The sequence below is a fragment of the Schistocerca gregaria genome, chromosome X (assembly GCF_023897955.1).
Source record: "Schistocerca gregaria isolate iqSchGreg1 chromosome X, iqSchGreg1.2, whole genome shotgun sequence".
Taxonomy (NCBI): domain Eukaryota; kingdom Metazoa; phylum Arthropoda; class Insecta; order Orthoptera; family Acrididae; genus Schistocerca; species Schistocerca gregaria.
Genome location: NC_064931.1, coordinates 382,099,361 through 382,121,532, shown reverse-complemented (window position 1 = coordinate 382,121,532; position 22,172 = coordinate 382,099,361). Strand labels below are relative to the sequence as shown.

Below are 22,172 nucleotides of genomic sequence, written 5' to 3'. Positions count from 1 at the left end.
TGCTGTCTCTGAGAGAATTACAATATCATTGGCAAATCTCAAATTTTTTTTTCTTCTCCTCGGACTTTAATTCCTAGTCTAAATTTTTCTTTTCTTTCCCTTACTGCTTACTTGATGTACAGATTGAATAACATCAGGGTTAGGCTACAACACTGTCTCACACACTTCTCAACCATTACTTCCCTTCCATCCCCCTCAAAGTTTTGTAACTGCCATCTGGTTGCTGTACAAGTTTCTAATAGCCTTTTGCGCCCTGTGTTTTACCTCTGCTACCCTCAAAATTTCAAAGAAAGGATTCCAATCAACATTGTAAAAAGCTTTCTCTAAGCCTAAAAATCTTATAAACACATGTTTACCTTTCCTTAACCTATCCTCTATGAGAAGTCATAGGGTCAGTACTGCCTCATATGCTGCTACGTTTCACCAGAATTAATACTGATCTTTCCTTAGGTCAGCCTCTACCAAATTTCAGTTCTTCTGTAAAGCATTCATGTTAGTATTTTGCAACCATGATTTATTAAGCTAATAGTTTAGTAATATTCACAACAGTCAGCACTTGCTTTCCTTTGGACTGGAATTATTATATTATTCTTGAAGTCTTAGGGGATTTCACCTGTTTCATACATCTTGCTCACCAGATGGAAGAGTTTTGTCACTGCTGGTTCTCCCAAGGCTATCAGTAGTTCTAACGGAATGATGTATACTCCTGGGGCCTTGTTTTGTCTCAGGTCTTTCAGTGCTCTGTCAAATTCTTCTCACAATATCATATCTACCATCTCATCTTCATCTATGTCCTCTTCCATTCATATAATACTGCCCTCAAGTACACCTCCCTTGTATAGATCCTCTATGTATTCCTTCCACTTTTCAGATTTTCCTTCTTTGCTTAGAACTGGTTTTTAACCTGAGCTCTTGATATTTATACACGTGGTTCTCTTTCCTCCAAAGGCCTCTTTAATTTTCCAGTATGTGGCACCTATCTTTCCCTTAGCCATATATGCTTCTAAATCTTTAGATATGTCCTCTAGCTATTCCTGCTTATGCATTTTGCACTTCCTGTCAATCTCGTTTTTTTGTTGTTTTGTGTTCCCTTCCGCCTGCTTCATTTACTGCTTTTTTATATTTTCTCCTTTCATGAATTAAATGCAAAATCTCTTGAGTTACCCAAGGATTTCTACTAAGCCTCATCTTTTTACCTAATTGATCATGTGCTGCTTCACTATATCATCTCTCCAAGCTACTCATTATTTTTCTTCTACTGTATTCCTTTCCACTGTTTTTGTCAGTCATTCCATAATGTTCCCTCCGAAACACTCAGAAACCTGTGGTTCTTTCAGTTTATCCAGGCCCCATCTCCTCAATTTCCTATCAATTTGTAATTTCTTCATTTTAAATCTACAGTTCATACACAATAAATTGCAGTCAGAGTCCATGTCTGCCCCTGGGAATGTCCTGCAATTTAAAATCTGGTTCCTAAATCTCTATCTTATCATTACGTAATCAATCTGATAGCTTTCACTGTTCAGTGACATTAAAGGACATATTCCATTTACAGTATGGTAACTTACATTTAAAGTATGGAAGTAAATGAAATGAAATGAATTAGTTTTGAATGAAATAGATTTGAATCAATGAGTATATACATAAGAATACTACATTATATTTGGATACACATTGCCATAGATGTTGCATACATTGTTGTACAGCCAATTTTATCTCTTGTACTGGCACTGTATGATAGTCTCATACTGTACTTTAAATGTAAGTTAACACACTATAAATGGAATACATTCATTAATGTCAATGTAAATTACATATTTTCTCAATTTGTTGCATATTTCACAGTGTACATTTCAGATACTCTGATGATGCTCTTGTAATATTATAAGACAAAATCAAACAATGGAAAATCCAGAAGGGATAACATGGACAATATATTATTTTGATTCAGAGGCTTAAGAAGATGCTTGAACACAACTTTTTGACATATTTTCGAAAAAGTCAGCAAAAGTGGAACTGGTTGATAGTTGTAAATAGGCTTAACATTAACATATTTTTGCCAATCTGGAAATGTTCCACTAACATGAGATTGATAACACAAATAACTTCAGATAGAACTCAACTCACATGAGCACTCTTCAAGTAACTTCATTGATACATTATTATAACCACTATAATAATTTGATTTTAAGCATTTTATGATGGATGAGTGTCCTTTCCATAGAACTCAACTCACATGAGCACTCTTCAAGTAACTTCATTGATACATTATTATAACCACTATAATTATTTGATTTTAAGCGTTTTATGATGGATGAGTGTCCTTTCCATTTTGCAATATCTTATGCAATGAACAACCTGGATTCAGAAATAAGACGCCAACAACAACTGCTATTTATGAGTGCATCAATTCCATGTTAATCCTGATGGACAATAAACAGGAATCAACAGGAGTATTTATTGATCTGTAAAAAAGATTTTTACATGGTGGACTATAAGACTCTGCTGTAAAAGTTTGGAAAATATGGTAGTCAAACTCTGTCCAACAACTAGATCATCTCCTTCCTGAGCAATTATAAGCAGGTAGTGTGCATCAAACACACAAATATACACCTAAAAACTGTATCTGAACACTTATCAGACTTTAATAAAATTAAATATGATGTACCCCAAAGATCAGTAATAGGACTCATTCTACTCCTTCTGCATATAAATGATCTCAAATAAAATAGGGATGCACATAAAACAATAGCATTTGCAGATGATACCACAATTCTACTAAAAGAAAATGGTAAATAACAATTACAGTAATCAGTAAATAATGTTACAAAACTACGTAGCAGCTGGGCACAAAATAAACAACTTGTAATAACTAGTAAAAAAACCATGACATTAAAATTCCACAATGCTTCTAACAAGGACATATTTATCCCTTTGGTATCTTTCAATGACAAACAGCATCGAAACCAAATTCTTAGGAATTTCCACAGAGAATCAAGAATCGAGAATTTTATTCACCATATATCATTTTACAATGCTATTGGATTCGTCATACAGCAATGTTAAATGGAATAAGCATATTAAATACCTTAATCCAAAACTTAGCAAGACATGTTACCTTCTTTGCTCACTAAAATCATGCTCTAGTGAGAGAATAGTAATGAATGCAAATGATACCTACTTCCATTCTTGCCTTAAATATGGAGTCACTTTCCAGGGAACTCTAAAACAGCTAACAGCACATTCAAACTACAAGAAAGGGCCATTAGAATCATGTTTGGATACAAACATAGAGACTCTTGCAAACCTCTGTTTAAGATATTTTGTGTTTTTTCACTACCATGTGTATACAAAATGGAAAGCCTTATACTCATTAAAATAAATGTAATAGTTAAGGACTGTAGACTGCACAAAAACTATGATATACATGATCATCCTACCAGGAAAAAAATTACATGTAACTCAAATCAGTTCACCTTCACACCAAAAAGATAATTTCCACATGGGTGTTAAACTTTATAACAAACTTCCTGAAAACATAAAAGCTGTTTACTGAGGTCAAAACCTTCATAAGATCTCAAAATTCAAATTTGTAGCATCACTGCTTCTGCTCTGCTGAAGAATATTTAAATTTATGAAGTGTGCTATGTAAATATTTCATGTATAAAATGTTTTATTGCAACCTTAAATAACTATGCCTAGAAATAACTTTCAGAAGTGGTCTTATAACTTGACTTGTCCAATGTCTTATGCAAAAGATGCTTTTATAAACAGGACCAGTAAATACTGTACAATACAATACTGAAGTTATTTGTAGAGACTGGTCTATTATATTCCACTGCAATGTTTACTGCCTGCTAACCCCAAGCTGACAGTAACAGTAACAAAGCACTTGTTTAAGTGATTTGCGAGACTACATGCACTTGTTATTAATGTCTAATTTAATTTCTAGAGTTATCTGTTCCTTTTCCTTTCCAGCCTCCCTATCCCTGTCTTCACTATATCCTAAATTTCTTAATTTTTGTCTTGTTTATTACTCTCCTGTACTCAGGTTTAATAGATTTTATATCCTGACAAGTTTTAGTATTGAACCCTCAAGCCTCTGTCTGAAGTGTGCTGGTAAAAAATAAAATGATTTTGCATAGTTCCATTTTTGTGTCACATCTGCAGACCCACACCTTTTCCTTCATTGTTGCTTCAGGTAACACATTGATAATTTGGGTTGTTATACATCCAAGTGAGCAGCAGTAATATAAAATACAAAGTGAGTTAGGCAGAAAAAATTTATGATCCATGCAAAATAAATAAATTAAAATTAAAATTTAAAAAATGGCCCTGATTATGAGCTAGCAGCCTAATGTCACATTGAGGCAGTTGTCTATGAGAGAATTAGTGAACAAATAAGCAGCTGGATGGGATCTGATGCCACTGCATTGCTTGATGCTTCAAGTGGGTCATTACTGTCTCTGTAACACCTGTCCTTGGCAACAGGGTGTTTACCAAGTAACACCTGTCCTTGGCAACAGGGTGTTTACCAAAAATTTATTTCATTATTATTTAATAAAACAGTGGTGTAGTTCATATTACATAAGTTTACTTTCTTGTTGTTCAAACAAACTAAGATTAAATTGTGATTCTGATCATAAATGACACAGCTTGCCAACATAAATGAAACTATTCTATACATGTGTACAAAGTGCGCTGTGCGCCCCCTCGTATTATGAAAAATGGCACGCCTGCTCAAAGGTTAAGATCAGATGCTGCATGTCATGATCAGATAACCCATTTACTATTGGTTTTGTGATATGACACTTTTCCCTAGATTTGTCTACAAAGATATTATCAACAGCAGTCTCAGAGCATTTACATACCCCAGTTGCAAAGTCCAGAGGAGAAGTTAAATTGAATGACAGTGTTACTGATTACAACAATTGTTCACTGACAGATCCACACTAGACTCAGAAGCAACTACTATTTTCTTGTTTTTTACTCTGAGATGGGCAACAGAGTTTCCAGATTTTTTTTTATGAGGAGGTTAAAGTTTCCTGGGGTGCTCAGAGTAGAGATACTATAATAAAGGATTTATTATGATATATTACCTCTGTTGCTCAAACCTCTATGTGCTGCTCTGGGCAAAATTTTTAATATCAGTATTCTTGAAATTAAAACAGTTCTTGAAATATGTGGCAACTCCTACTTCTCCACATTTTCTCTACAGATCTAAGAAGCATCAGTGGCTGAAACTGTTGTCATGTGTGTGTTGGCTGTGCTTGCATGAAGCTCATATGTGTTTTTCTTGTACCTGTCTGCAGTTTAACACCTCCACTATATGGTGATTAGCACTCTATCCTTTTCATAATAGTTATTATAGAGAAAAACTAGTCAATAAAATGTACTGAGTGCAACATGTTCTGCCTTGAGATAAATAGTGTCATGTTACAATGGCAATATAATATTAACATTTTTGTAAGGAGAATTACTGGAAAGAGTGGCATATATACTGAAGATATTTTATGCATTCTGCAGCTACTAAACTAAGATACACGTTAAATTCAAGATTAATTATGACACAAATGTAGTATAGGCGGTGTGAATAGTTGAGCACAACTAGATATTTAGATGTGCTAAATTATGGCAGGGCCATCCCAGATATTTAGTAAGGGAGTTTCTGTTTGGTTAGTAACCCTAGAACTTTGTTCATGTTCCTCTTGTTTAATTACAATAAATGCTCACAATAAATAACTCTTTTTTTTCTTTTTGTTTTAGAGTAAATAGCTCAGTTTATTAATTCGCATTTTCAAGGTTCACTGAGAGGTTGCCATGATAAACAAAAATTATTTTGTCAAAACAAACATCAAAAGTGGTGATTTATTCACTGCACTGACACAGGTTAGGAATTCACTATGGGGCTAACAGTAAATTCAAGGGGATTTTTGCAAAGCACTATCTTAACTTTATACTATGTAAATAGCAGTTTTTATGTTGAAACTTTATTTTTGATATTGTGGTGATTCTTTGAAGCACTGATTCTATCATGGCATAGAGGTATGGGGGGTCTATGGTAGAGCAGTGTGTCTGGTCAGTCAGCTGCATGGCACAATCTTCTGTGACTGTTTCATTCATATACATACTACTAATATATACTTACTCAAGTTACAGTTAATTATGGCATATGTTCTCAGCAGACTTTTGATACTGTAATGTGAAGAACTGTACAATTAAAATGGGAACTCATATACTGTTTTTTTGTGTAGTAATGTTGATTATTACTTTTAGCATAGATTAAGATTGATATATCTGCTGTATGAGAAAGGGTCTGCAATTCTTGCTATTTTATGTTTCCCCCATCATTTCAAACCACAATTGACATTGAATGACAGGGATTTTGCATTTAGATTCAGAAACAGCAGAAATACTGACATAGTACTGTTTGTAAAAACATCAATGTTAAACAGAAAACTGGTGCTCCACATGTATTTGAAAGCACTGAAGAAAAACAAACTTTCAGGGTGCCAATAACATAGATGCAATATATGCTTGGTGTAAATCCAGCATCAGGAAGAATTTTTAGAGTTTCACTTAATTTTTTTTTATGTTTCTGTAATGATTTGGTGTTAAACTGATAGACTTTTATTTTTTCCCACCCCAGATTATTTACAGTATCACTCAACTATATGTGTATGGCTGTGTTATACATTTGTCTATAGATGGTCTAAAGTTGATTTTTACCGATAACTATAAGCATTTTTAATTAATGTTATGCATTTTGAGCATAAATGTAGACCATATCCTAAAGGATATTATAGGTATATTTCAGGAAATTTTATTTGATTTCCTATAATTAACCTTATGCAGAACATGAGTCAGTTATGGTAAGTTTTATTATCTGTAGTAAGTACCTGAAACATCACACACTGTTGCAACACATGCCACGATGACTGTGGCAAAGGAGGATTTCATAAGTCAAGTAGGGTAACATCCAGTTCATGAGAATTTAAATCATATAATCATAGATATGTGCTTGAATGTATTAAAGGACACACATGGAAAAAGTTATAAGAGAGAAATACTGTGTGAGTATAATTAATGTTAAGTCCCATAGACTAATGAACATTTCACTTATGAATTAAAAACTGGCCAACAACACATTTAAATACAACAATTAGTTACTTACAGTTAGATAAATTTGGTTGCAACTGTTTGCCTTTAGGCAATGAAAGCAGTATAATTCCTTCTTGGATCTGTCAACTTCAAGCTATTCACCATTTCCCTGTGAGTGAAACCTCTGTCATTCCTAAGCTTACTAGAATATTACTTGTACCAATATGAAAACAGGAGGAAAAAACAGAACTCTGCAGAAGTAATTTAAGGCAACATATTTAAATATAGGGATATAGTGTTATCCACATTTTATATACGTATAGGATGGAGAAAAACTGTGTCACAAAATTTTAATCCTGGATATCTGAAGCCAGTAGGAACCAAAATTACTAATGGTGTTTAGGTCAACAATGTACAATTTTTAATCTATGGAAACTTGGCACCATGCACTCTGATTGGTTGCAGGATTGCCCTGTTGCCGAATGCTCTGGACAACACATGACCACGAATGCTTTGCCTGCCGGAGATCGTGATGTACCCAAGGCAGCCTGCATGCTCAGTGGTAAGACACCAGCCTTCCACTCTGGGGGCCTGGGGATGAATCTGTCAGGGTCCTGACACATCCACTGTAGTTTCATGATTAGACTTACTGGGAACAAACCTGTCAACAGCCTTTAGTTGGTGTACAGAAAGTCTTTTATGTATTGTGTCAACCCTGAAAAGAGCCTTTCTTGTAGCTAGGACATTGTTTACTTAAAGCAGGTGCTCCAACTGGCAACGCTCTGATGCAACACAAGCTTGGTAATGTCAAATGTTGTTTTGCCAAACTCTTTCAAAGATTCCTGGCATTGCCCTGATATAATTGGTGGCACGTTGAATGTGATCCATTAATTCCTCTTAATTTCTAGGTGGTTTACATCCAGGTGGGTCAGCTAGAACCTTGAAGAACCTGCACAGGAAAAAGTCCAGTGGTGTGAGGTCTGGTAATAGTGGTGGCCACATCCTAGACCACATATGCCAATTACCAGGCAGTCAAAGACTTCATTTAAGTATCCGAGCACAGCACATCAGTTATGTGTGGGTACTCATCCTGCTGCAACCACATGCAAAGCTGTATGTCTGGGGGAACATCTTCCAGCAGGCCTGGTAGAGTTTCTTACAAAAAGTGAAGGTAATTTGCTCCTGTAAACTGAGAAGGTAGACAGTCCAGCCCATTCAGATGGTCACCCACAATGCCTGAACAAATGTTGAATGAAAATTTTTCCTGGTGTTCTGGATGTGACACGAGAATTTCCCCTCGCCCAGTAATGAACATTTCGAGTGCTGTAAAGGCCATCCCAATGTGAGGTGAACTCGTCAGTAAACAACAAAATGGCGAGGAAGTTGGGATCTCGTGCAACATGTCACAGAAACTTCCGTCAAAACCTTAGCCTGTGTTCATAGTCCACCAATGGGTTTAGGTCTTGGACAGGGTGGAAACTAAATTGATGCTGGCCACCATACCTCAAAACCTCCCAGATTAACCAATGAGTGACTCCCATGTCATGTCCAACTGCTTGAGTACTTTTCATAGGTGCTTCCTCAAAGTGCTCCAGAACAGTATCTTCAACTGTAGCATCCCATTGTGTTCAAGGTTCTTGAGGATCATAATGAAATCCCACTAACAAGCCTGTATAGCCAAGTCACCAGTGAATTGCTGTAAATGTTTGTGGGTGTGGGTGGCATCTTGCTGGGTACCATTCCTCATACAACCTTCGAGCTTCATGCACATTACAGTCTCTTAGTCCATAAAGAAAAACCATATCTCATTGTTCTTCAAACAAATACTGTGCTGCCATGCTTACTGTATGACTAATCATATATGATGTGTGTCTGCTCCAAAGGAAAGCATACTTGTGAATGCCTCTGATGTGAGGTGGAGACAAACAGCAGGACCTATTCGACACGGGCAATGACAGGATGACGGACATTTGTGTGTGTGAATCGGCAACCATAGCACTACCCGTCATCCGCCGAACAGAAACAGGGCAATGTCACGCCCAATCTGAGCGACCAGTGCCAAGTTTCTGTAGTTTAAAAATGGTTCATTGTTGTTCCTAATGGCATCAGGTATCCAGGGTTATATATATATATATATATATATATATATATATATATATATATATATATATATATATATATATATATATATATATATTAGAAAATGGTTAACACTTGGCTGATCATGACCTTCTACATGAATGCCAGGTGACTTTTTGGAGATGCATCAAAATACTTCAGCATGATTACTTACTAATCTAATTAGATGAAGCTGACCATCAATTACTTCTGCCATTTTTGATCAATACAAGTGTGCCCTCCCCTAAACTTATGACACTTTCATAAATATAATGATCTTGTCATCAACAGGAAATTAATATATAATCATCCATAATCTTCTACTACTCTTTATGCAAGTCTAAATGCAAGTTTTGCCTCATACCTGTATCAGCTCCTATTCCAGTCCTGTGACTGGAATGTTGCACCTCATCAGAGTCAGAGCTTTCTGTGAGAAATTTTATTTTATATAGCAAATTCGCTGCAACCACTTCACAGTATTTCATATGGAAACACACCATCCAACCACAAGGATGAATAGCTGTAGCTAAAGTGTGGTAAAAGCCAACTGGAGCACTCAGTTGCAGAGCAATTTGATCATCTAATGGCACTGACTTTAATGCCTATTTCAGAATCTGTATCAGCTATATCTCCAACACTCCCTCTCCGTTCCCCCTTCCAACCCACCAAAATACTTTTTTTTATTGTACAGATAAAAAATGCACCTGCAGCATATTAATTTTTTCCACAAGCCACTAGGCTAGTAATTCAACAAATTTCTGTCATCAACCTGCCTTTAGTCCCAATTGTGATCCCACTCCATTCAACCCTCCTGCCTCCCTGACAACTTCACACTTTTTCTGTTATCATTCTGCTTCATTTGAACTCACTCATAACTTCCATTACATACCTGTTTCTCTCATTCCAGGTATTACAGCTCACTTTTGTACTATTTTCTCAATGATTATGTAAGTGGTCCCCAATCCTGGCTACAGCCTTTCTGCATCTCTCCTCATGCCCCCACCACTGGTCTTGCTCCAACAAACACCTCTTTCCTGTACTCAGATCTAAATCACTCTCTGATACTGTCAGACTGCAGTTAGTGCTTATCAGTGTAAGCTTTATTAATGAATGTCAGTTTGTTACAATTTGAAGAAGACTCTGTCCAAGAATCTGGGTGTTCATACCTCTCACATATACCCCTGTGTATCACTAAATGTACTGCTTCTACATGCTTCATCATATACGTATTTACCTCTCTCCCTTGAGTTATATATAAGAGCTCCACAGAACATTCACCATACCAAAATTATCATCTGGATGTGTGGTTCCTCACTTATATATACTTACACATTCTTTTACTTCTCATTTCATTTTGTAAGTCTAATTAGGCCAACTAACATGTTTCTTTATATAGTTTATTCTCTTTCTAAAACTGTCATCACCAATTCCATCTCTCTGCCTTCAGCTTTGAAATTTCAGTTTTTCTCTCAGCTTTTTTATTGTACATCTCCTTCTTTGGGTACTGAACACATTTACTTTGTCTACAATTAATACCTGGGCTGTACTCAGCTCATGACATTTGTTTTGACTTCTATTTAGCATTTCACATTTTCCTTTATATCTTAAGTGAGGTATATTTTGATAAATGTTTTCTTAAGCTTAAAGTTGAATGTTCATTAACAAATTTTTGCTGCTTATGGAAAAATATGTAGAAAATAAAATTTTTCTTACCCTCGTTTTTATCTAATGCTCTCAGAATTGAAGATCAGTACAGATTTAATGCAGTTCACTAGTTCATTGAACAGTTCATTATCTGCCTTGCAAATGGTGCGTTTTGAATTCGTTGACTTGAAACATACACTTGAATGTACTATGATGTTTCACTTCATAACAGTGAAAAATATACCACATTTATGTTTTTCATGACATTAATTCTTTTCTTTCTATCAAAATCAGTTTAAGTTATTATAAATTTTGACAGAATCATCATAAAAGAAGTACATTATAAGGACTTCCATTAGTTCACTGCAATTTATACACAGCTGCTGTGAAAATGGTCACAACAAGACTCTTGTTATTATGCCAAATTTTGAGTAGTTGATTCTTTCACTCTGAAAATATAATACATAGACTTGTACAGACTTTACTTCTTAATATTTTGAACCTTATGTAAAATAAAGTTTTATATTGTGCTCAGCCTGCCATTTGTCAGATCATTACAGTCTGGAATTTAATTTAAATTTCAGTACAAAAAACCTTCCTGCACATATTATTCTGAAGAAATATGTTGTAGTAAGCAATTTAAGGAATTATACCTTCTCCATTTCTGCCACTTTCTGCATTCGTCCATCAAGCTCTCTTCTTATTGCAGCTGCTTGCTCATCTGCTGAATCAAGCTGTAATAAAGACGTTATATATCAACTGCAAAATGCATTTGAAAATCAGAACTGTAAAATGATGAAGCATAGTAATTTACAGCAACAAGTTAAACACAATCAATTAATTAAAAAAGATTAAAAGAAATTAAATTGTAATTGTTTCTATCATGCAAAAACCAGAAAAGAAATTATGTTCTGCCATTTAACTGCATGGGGAGGAGTCAAACAAAAATTATAAGTTCTAAAAAAAAGTAATAAGTAAAACTGTAATTGAAGTTAGAAATTATGTAAAGAATTACTTTTAGTTGCCAGTTGTGTGCAGAAATACAAAGGCCATGACAATTCCATTACACTATAAGGATTGTTGCTATGCTTAAAAGTTCTCGAAAATTTGGACAGCATTCTGTTTCAGTTTTGAACAGTACCAGTTAAAACATATTCTAATTCTGAGAAACATGTAGAAATGTTAAATATTCACCAATGACCCCACTTCAGAGAAAAACACTTGTAACTTAAGTTACAAAGACAGAGTAGTGGCTCACACTACGATTCAAGTAATTAAAGCCACTGAAAATTGCTGAATGACACTGAATTAAAGTGAAGTTCTGGTAAAGTGGAAGCAACAGTTTTGGTGTCCTCAATTAAAAATGTAATATTAAGGTAGTTTAGAAGATGTTCTCAAGTTCTTTGAGTGATAGAGTGCTATCTTCCTTGAAAGATTTACTATTTAATGTGAAATATTTCTCTATTACCAGTAACTAAAACCACAGGCACTGATCTAGGCACAGTGTCATCTCTCTTTTCCAAAAATGAAGTGTTTGAACACCACCCTCTTTCCACTTAGAAAAGACACTGTTTTGAAGCTCTGTAAGCAAAGATGGAACACTATTACCTGTGTCCTAAAAAATATCATCAATGTACAGTCAAATCAGTTTATATCTAAAGATGTTAACATGCAACTCAATAATGCTACACTGTATATTGCCTCGGTATGCCTGCGAGACTTCCTATCCACCATACATACCACAATCCCTGCTCCCCTTGTAATTTTTACTTCGTTGCGCAATTCAAGGAGGCAGGAAGTACAGTGTCATTAGCTCACCATTAATCAAGAAGGATATCTGTTGATCATTTACAGTTTTTCCATATTTCCAAAGAACAGGAGAAGCAAGTTTATTCCTCCATAAAAAGCATGTGTTTGTCCCTCAGGAGCTTTTCTCTGATACTGTACTGATAACCTCCTTCCCAGTCAACACTCACTCTCACCTGTGTATGCCCTTGCATTGCATTTATCATTCCTGTAACATATCTATACCACATTCACTCAACCTGTTCCAAAATAACATTACAGAACAATCCATGTGTGAACCACCAGTACTCAATGTCTAATGGACACAATATTTCAGTGAGCAATATGTTGCCACCATCAAGTGTGCCTCTCAGGGGAATGTGTATGTGACAGTCAGCTGTCAACACCAGGAAAATGTCGCAACACATTCTCTCTCTCTCTCTCTCTCTCTCTCTCTCTCTCTCTCTCTCTCTCTTTGTGTGTGTGTGTGTGTGTGTGTGTGTGTGTGTGTGTGTGTGTGTGTGTCCTGCTCAGCATTTCTGTTATAAAGAAGGTATCTGATTTTGTGCTTTTTCTAACCAGGATATCTCATTACCTTGTCATTGCATCTTCTACAATACAATATTAACACAAGCTAGATAATTAGTGCCAATAGTTTCCGTTTCTCAGTCGCAACCTGTTTTCAAACAATGAAATGTGAAAAGCCTTAAAGAGTAACATTTATTGTAGATTTTAAAGTTTGGCAGTAAACACTTCTCACCAAAGAAACACTAAAATAATATCAACTGCTTTAAGAATTGACAACTTGTCATTTCATAAAATCTGGCACACTTATTGGTCCTAGATCTTTAAGATGTCTTAAAGTTAAAGTCATGTCGAAGCAACACTGAAGTAATATACACCCAAGCTATTTTTTTACAAACTACTTGGTCAGTTATGCATCTGATACTTGTTTTTCCTAAAACTTCAGCAGTTCAAAAGAATTGTGTGGGCAATTACCTTATAACAGAATATTGAACCACCTTTTTAACAAATAATCTTTTAACAACACCTCAGTTTGACTTTGGATAAGGCTTTTCAGCAGAGAAATGAATATATGACCTCACAAACTCAATTTTAGAGAAAAAAACATTACAGAACAATCCATGGGTGAACCACCAGTACTCAGTGTCTGATGGACACAGTATTTCAGTGAGCAATCTGTTTCCATCATCAAGTGTGCCTCTCAGGGGAATGTGTGTGACCCTCCCATTTTCTTTGCAACAACATTCTATATGCCATCCACAGCCAGAGATGTGTAATGGTCAAATCTATTTCTATTTATTTATTCATCTGGTAAATTGTGATTAAGTACATAGTTTGTACAATCTGAGGTTTAGAAAACAACAATCAGTACATCTACGTCTACATCTACATCCATACTCCGCAAGCCAGCTGAAGGTGTGTGGTGGAGGGTACCTTGAGTACCTCTATCGGTTCTCCCTTCTATTCCAGTCTCGTATTGTTCGTGGAAAGAAGGATTGCTAGTATGCTTCTGTGTGGGCTCTAATCTCTCTGATTTTATCCTCATGGTCTCTTAGCAAGACATACGTAGGCTGCTTGACTCTTCGTTGAAGGTATGTTCTCGAAACTTTAACAAAAGCCCGTAGCGAGCTATTGACCATCTCTCCTGCAGAGTCTTCCACTGGAGTTTATCCATCATCTCCATAACACTTTCGCGATTACTAAATGTTCCTGTAACGAAATGCGCTGCTCTCCGTTGGATCTTCTCTACCTCCTCTATCAACCCTATCTGGTACGGATCCCACACCGCTGAGCAGTATTCAAGCAGTGGGCGAACAAGCATACTGTAACCTACTTCCTTTGTTGTCGGATTGCATTTCCTTAGGATTCTTCCAATGAATCTCAGTCTGGCATCTGCTTTACCGACGATCAACTTTATATGATCATTCCATTTTAAATCACTCCTCATGTGTACTCCCTGATAAGTTATGGAATTAAATGCTTCCAGTTGCTGACCTGCTATTTTGTAGGTAAATGATAAGAGATCCATCTTTCATGTAGAATACTAGTAACATAACTATAAAAACACGAAGATGACTCAGAGTATAGGATGGTTAAGAATAATTGTATGATCAGTTACATTATATTTTCTTGCTGCTACAAAAACTCATAAAAAGACTACAAGTAGTGTTCAAGCAAGTACTCTTTTAGTTTCACTTTAAATTTAGATACATTTGTATCTGTTTCAGAAAGGATGGCATGTGGTTCTACAAGAAAGAGCCAGTATGGTACACTCCTCCGCAACAAATGTTTGTACGTACTGAATTGACATGCAGGCAATGCTTCTGCCTAGTGTTATGAGAGTGAAAATCACAGTTATGCTTGAAGATAATTTCTCCTTTTAATATCCTTACTTTTATGAAGTGTTTTCAGAATTTATTATTAACTTATTTGTTCTGAGCCATTGTGTTAAATCTTGTATTACATCTGCAGCCGTTTTTAGTGGGCGGTCTTCATCACATGACTTAATTAGGATATTTGTGTCATCTGCAAAAAGTACTATTGTCCATTTAGTTAATGTTTTGATAGCTCATCAAATAAAGAATGAAAAGAATGGACCCAAGGACTGACCCTTCAGGGACTCCATATCTGATAATTATTATTATTAGTATTTGTGCATTGCTATAAAAATTAGAAATTTTGTGCATTTTTATAGCTTTGTATTTTATTTGAAAGAGCCGTTGATGATCATGGAGGTAAGATTGGATCCACCTGATCCACCTGTTTGGTACTCCTTGTATTTCATAATTTCTTAGCTTGTCTAATGGAATTTCATGTTTCTGATACTTATTTTTCCTAAAAATTCAGCAGTTTAAAAGAAATGTTTGAGCAATCTAGAATACTGAAGCAACTTTTTAACAGATAATCTTCTAACAACACCTCAGTTTGACACTGGTTTAGGCTTTTCAGCAGAGAAATGAATACATGACCTCGAAAGCTTTACTGAGGTCAAGGAATATGCTACAAACATGTTGCTTATTAGTTACTGCAGTTAAAATTTCATCTATGAAGGTAAAAATAGCTGACAGTGTTGATCTACCAGTGCTGAATCCCTGTCATGAATCATTTATTATCATTTCTTTATTTGCCTCCTTTCCCATACAATGGTGTCACTTTTCATTTTCAGACTTGTCAGGAATATACCACTCATGAATGATGAGTTGAAAAATCTATTTATGGATCTATGATACAAAGTGCACTTACATTGATGACAATCTATGGTACGTCATCAGTACCTGCTGAAAATTTATTTGGTAATCTTTTATAATCATAAATAATTCCTTAGGAGTTATAGAAGACACAAATAGAGTTCCTGCATAAATATGTGAATCTGACTATAATGTTTTGTAATGAGGCATTTTGCTATATTTTTAAAGTAACTGTTAAATTTATTAGCCACTTCTGTGGGGTCAGTTATTTTATTGTTATTTTCATGAAGTTCTATGATGTTGTGGACTAACGATGTAGTACCTGTTACATTTTCTATGATATTCCTGATTGCTTTATTCTTGTTCCTGGAAGTCTCTATATGTTTCCCATTTTCCATCATCTTTGCTTTTGATGTAACATAATTTTCTTTTATTCTGACATGCTATTTTTATTTCTGCTTTGGTCCATTTATTTGTATTGTGCATACAATTTATTACTGATGCTTGTTTAGGAAAAGCTATTTCAAAAAAATGTTTGTGTGCAGCCATAACCTTATCAACTTGTCATTTGTGTTGTTTGAGCTGTAAACATCATTCCAGTTTGTTCTTCTCAAGAGAGAGCAAAAGTAATCTAGATTTTCATCATAGAAATTTCTGACATTAGCTTTGGTTTTTGGGGTTCTATGTCTCCTGGAATAGCTATTGCTAGTATTTGGGCATGGCAATCACTAAAACCAGTGTTTACAATTTCTGTTGCAGGTATATTTATCTATATTTACAAAAACCTGATCAACAATTGTTGCAGAAGTACTAGTTCTTTGAGTTGGGTTAGTTGCAGGTGGTTGTAAGTTAAAGGACTTGAGTAGATCTTTAATTTCATCTTGTGTCTGGAGAAATCAACATTGAAGTCTCAGCATATGAAAACATTTTTCTTGAGGGTGTTAAAATTCTGTAACAGCTCTTCCATATTATTAAAAAAAATCTTGTTTATCACTGGCTGGGGACCTACATACAGAGACGACAACTGTATTTTGATTTGAGAGTGCTATTATTGACCATTCTCTTTCTCTCGATAAGCTATCAAATTTTGTTATATTACTGAACTCTATATTTTCTCAGATATATATGCAGCTACCACCATGCCTAAGTATTTTTTTACAAAATGAGCCAGGCAATTTGAACTGAGGTAGGTTTGTCAGTTCAACCAGCGCCCAGTGAATCATAAAACAAAAATACCACCCAACTATTTTAACAAGATTTATATGTCATTCAACTTGTTTGAAAGAGACTGAACATTCTGTTGGAGCAATTTAAAGTTTGAACTAGTGATTTTTTTTAGTCTTGCTTGACCACTAACCTCTTTTTTGATCTAGCATTGTTAACTATAACAAATTGTCCTTGGTTTGAGAGGTAGGTGATGTGTACCTGTTAACTGTTTCCTTGGAATCTGAGTCCTGCCTTCCTTGCACTGTGTTGCTTCTAATTATAATCCACCTATCAAGAAGTATTTGTTTCATTTTTGGCACTTGTATCTCACTGAGCTTTCATATTGTATTTATTTTGTTGAAACACTGATGTCCTCAGGCAGACTTGTTACTTTAAACATGAATACCAGTTTTTTACAGTGACAAATTTTACGTTGGTGGCTACAGAGGCCAATAACTGTGTCAAACACTGCCACTGACTTGGTTGGCATGCTCCTTCAGGTGCGGATGATATACAAAACGCCATTCTGAAGGTGAGGGGAAGATAATACAGGTCACCTACAAATGCAAGAAGGCCAGGTTGTCTGTGCACTTGATGATGGTGAAAGGATTGCTGACAGAAACATTGTACCTGTTGGACACCTAGTAGTGGTACTACAACCACTAACTGCATTCTCTTGATGGCCGTTTCTTTATATCAGAACATTGTTTGTGAGATCTACTCTTGTACAAGCCACCTCCTCATGCATTTTTGAGAGCATGTGAAAATGGATCCATAATTCAGGTGACTTGCTTACCTTTACTTTTATAGAAATGTGTTATCACTGAGTATTTCCTTCATAAAATGCACCTTCACTCATAGAATGATTATACAGGCAATTTGAGGACAATAGAATCAAGCCTGCACAAAACTTCAGTACTTTTAATGTAATACCATTGTAGGCAGAAAAGGTATAGAATTTCAGTAACATAATGATTTTTGTGACCTTTGTAATAGCTGATTTGACACAACTTGAAGTGAAGCAATGTAGAATAGATATCCTTGCCCTGATATCATTCCTGACATAAATATTGTACTATTAATTTTTTTCTTTTTCCATATCTAATCCATATACAGTATGGACATGAAATGAAAAAATCCTTTTAACATGTAATTTTCTAATTGCAATTGTTCAGACTGTGACTGAATTAAATGGCAACAATAACATAAATATTCTGCACAAAGGTATTTATTTGAAGGCATATTTAAGATTGAAGATTCGGGGAATGTTATTTACATGCTACCATTGATCACTTTAATTATTCTTTTATTAAAATGATGTGAAAAAAGTGAATTTTCAGGATATGTATATGTGATCAGTATAAATATTCATCAACATTCTATTTTTTAGGCCTGCTCATGCAGGTTCACTTAAAAATTAGTTTTTCTACAGGTTGCTAGCTTTTAAATAGAAATTAATCTATGGAATTGAAGGAGAGGTCAAGGTGAAATGATTTTACATTACATTTAAAACTTTCTCTGCTACCTGTTAGGCATTTTATTTTATTGGGGAAATGACAATGAAGTATTGAATTTGCATACTAAAACTTCTTTCTGATCCACTGACCGCTTTAAAAATGGCAAATAGAGGTTATTTTTTCTTCTAATGTTGTAGTTATTGACATCACTATTCTTTTCAAAGTGTGATGGATTATTTATGATGAATTTCATTAGCAAATTTATGTAGTGTGATAGTGCAGTTAAAATGCCGAACCCATTGAATAGGTGACTACATGATGACACTACATATTACTCTTATTGCTCACTTTTGTACAAGCAATACTTTCTTTTCAAGTGATTAATTACCCCATAAAATTATTAATTAAGACATTATTAACTGGAAATGAGCAAAATTTGTCAGAATGATTATATGCTTTTTTTCCATACTAACAGTTATACAAAGAGCACAAATAATTTCACCTAATTATTTGAACAGCTCAGTAATATACTTCTTCCAGTTCAAGTTTCCATTAATATGTACAAAAAAAATTTGGAGCATTCTACTCTGTCTACTGAGTCCTGTTCATGTGCTACATCAAATGGTGGTATGATTGTATTTGTTATGTGGAAGTTAATATAATGTGTTTTCTCAAAATTTAATGTGAGTTCAGTTTCAGTGAACTACTTCACAACTCTCTAAATACTTCATTAATAATCCCTTCTGTTACTTTCTCTTCAGTGGGATTTATTATAACACCAGTATCATCTGCAAAAAGTAGCAATCCTTCTTGAAGAATGTTAAATACGCGGTCATTCACATATATAAGGATTAGGAAAGGATCAAAACTGAACCTTTTGGGACTCCATTCATGATTTCACTCCACTCACAAAAATTTTCTCTACTTTCAGCATTTTTTAAATTAATCAGCATGACTTTTTGCATTCTTTTTGTTAAGTGTGATTGAGACAAGTCATTTGTAAAGCTATTAAACCAATAAAACTTATTTTTCTGAGGGAGTAACATGATGTAGGCAATAATATGCCTTGGAAATATCTTATAAAATACCAGTTGGTGATATTTTATTATTTAAGACTTGTAATATTTGCTGAGTGGATGTATAAACAGCAACCTGGAATTCAAATATCTGGAATATGCAAAGTAAATTGTTTCTTTTAGGTAGGTACATAAGTTTTTGTTTTGCATGTTGGTATTCGATTTACTGTGGGTTTATTTATCAATTTTCATTTTTATTTATAGATTAGTTCTATTTGACTTTATATATTGTCGTTTTGTCATTTGGAGATATTGAGTGGAGCTATGGACACTGGAAAATGCAGTGCCAAGTGAAGAAATCAGAACATTCCCAACATATTCTTCTGTTTTAGTTCAGCAGAGTTGTGACAGCAGCAGAGACAGACAGAAACATTTGCTCTTTGTGTGAGGATAATATCACTGGATAGAGGAGAGCAAGAAAATAGTTTTCTAGTTTTGAGGAAGATTTGATAGACATTAATGACTCTCCACATTCAGGAAGACCTTTGGGGTTTCATGGAGATTGTTAAAAAGCATTAATTCACAATGCTCCATCATTGTACTCAATAACTGGTAAATGTGATGAAACGTGGTCATTTGGCCATCATGTAACATTTAAATCCAATGGGAAGGTTCAAAAATTGGCGTTCATGGGAACCAAATGCTCAAAGCCAAAACCTGCAGGGGGTCATACATCCATCTCTGCTTGTTCGTCACCAATTGGTTCATGACCTACAAGAACCATTCCTACCCTGTATCATTACTGGTGATGAGAACTGATGTCTTTATGGTAATATAAGGAAATGAAAGGAATGACTGTGCCCAAACAAAGCAGCAACTCCCCATACAAACATCTGCTTTCATGCACAACAGACAATGTTATGCATCTGTTAGAACAGCAATGGTGTGGTGTACTAGGAATTGCTTCCCCAGGCATCATTACTGACATTTATGGCCAACAACTGAGATATCTTGCAGACACAATCTTAGAGCAACAAACAGGAGGACTATGTGAAGTGATGCTACTACATGATAACCTTCGCCTGCAGCCTGCTAGACTGACAAAACATGTGGTACAGGAGTTGCATTGGGAAGTCATTTCACATCCACCTGATCTTGTGCCACTTGAACTTCACCTTTTCCATTCTCTATTGAACAACCTTCATGGAACTTCCTTTCAGGATGAAAATGCACTCTGAACATGGCTCAAGAAATTCTTCACCTCAAAACCATGATTCTACAGTTGCAGAATTGAAAAGCTACCCCAGCCATGGTAGACTGTTGTAAATAGTGAAGGAGAATATAATACTGATGACTAAAGCCTTTATTATGTGTATCTGTTCTGTTTACTAAACTCATGGCAAAATGTTATGAAATTATGTACCAACATAATACTTAAATATTAGACTACTCTTGAGTTGGTTTACATAACTTTTTGATTGTTTTGGAAAAAGAAATCAGCAAGGAAATTTGATACTATATTATTTAAGACCTTTTAGTCACTTTTCTTGAAAAGAGGTTTAACACTTACATACCTTAATGTGCCTGGAAAAATGCATTACAGATATCACTACAGACATTACTTATTAAGTTAGAAAACCTTTTTCGAATTTTGTTTCAAATTCCATTAACACCATATGACCTTTTATTATTTTTATAATTCTGTTACTTTCAGTGAATAATGTTTGTACTAGTTCTAGTTGCTTTGAAGCTTTCTGGAATCATATATTTAATATATTCTCTTGTTTTTTCAACTAGACAATATAATTTTTGCTACTGCATTTAGAAAGTGCTTTTTTAAAAGCTTGCAACTCATTAATTATCAGAAATATCAGTGTCATTAGTTTTGCTGTTGTGGTATCTTCTACACTTACTGGTTCTCCTGTCTCCCTTTTCATGATATCCAACACAGTTTTATCTTATTATCTGCAGTATTAAACATTGATGTGCCATATGTAACATTACTGACATTAAGGGCTTTTACAACAAAGTGTACTTAAAATTCAACACGGCTACTAAGTGTTTGTTTTAGGACTGATTCACCACATTAGAATGACCTATTTTCTTTGACTTTTAGAACATTTAGTCCTCTTTCTAAACTGTAGAGTGGATGAAATATTATTATTAAACAATTTTGACATAAAGTTACAGAGTGTTTGAATTTTAGAATGCAAATATTTAAAAAATTCAGTGTTACCATTTTGCAGACCTAATTTTCCTGTTGATAGAAAAGGTGAACCATAGCCGAGAAAACATGTTAGTGAAACATCTTAAATATAAGATGTTGGTGTATTAAATATTATTTATATGCTTCATTAGAAGATTCAGAAGAAATGTACTTCCTTAAAAGACCTCCAATAAAAATGGAACCAATTATTAAATCCAGTTAAAGAATAAGCAGCAAATAGTTAATCAAATTATTCCATTGTAAAATGTCTAAAACAATTACTTACAATTCCTGTGTTTTATGTTACACGAGGGTGCACTTTAAAGTAGTGCCTCTGAATTTTTTACATGAGGCCCTTAAAGACTTTTAAATAGAACAAATGTTATTAACATTCCACACTTTTATTTTTCATGTCTACATATTTATT

At 34.8% G+C, this 22,172-nt stretch overlaps 1 protein-coding gene across 1 annotated transcript in view; it reads right to left on the bottom strand.

Annotated features, from left to right (window-relative positions):
- LOC126297751 (calcium-dependent secretion activator-like) overlaps positions 1–22,172 on the bottom strand; it is a 1,391,877-nt gene that overhangs the window by 775,601 nt on the left and 594,104 nt on the right. The window contains exon 8 of the mRNA XM_049988921.1: positions 11,517–11,597. Coding sequence (XP_049844878.1) covers positions 11,517–11,597 — 81 coding nt within the window. The remainder of the gene's footprint in view (positions 1–11,516; positions 11,598–22,172) is intronic.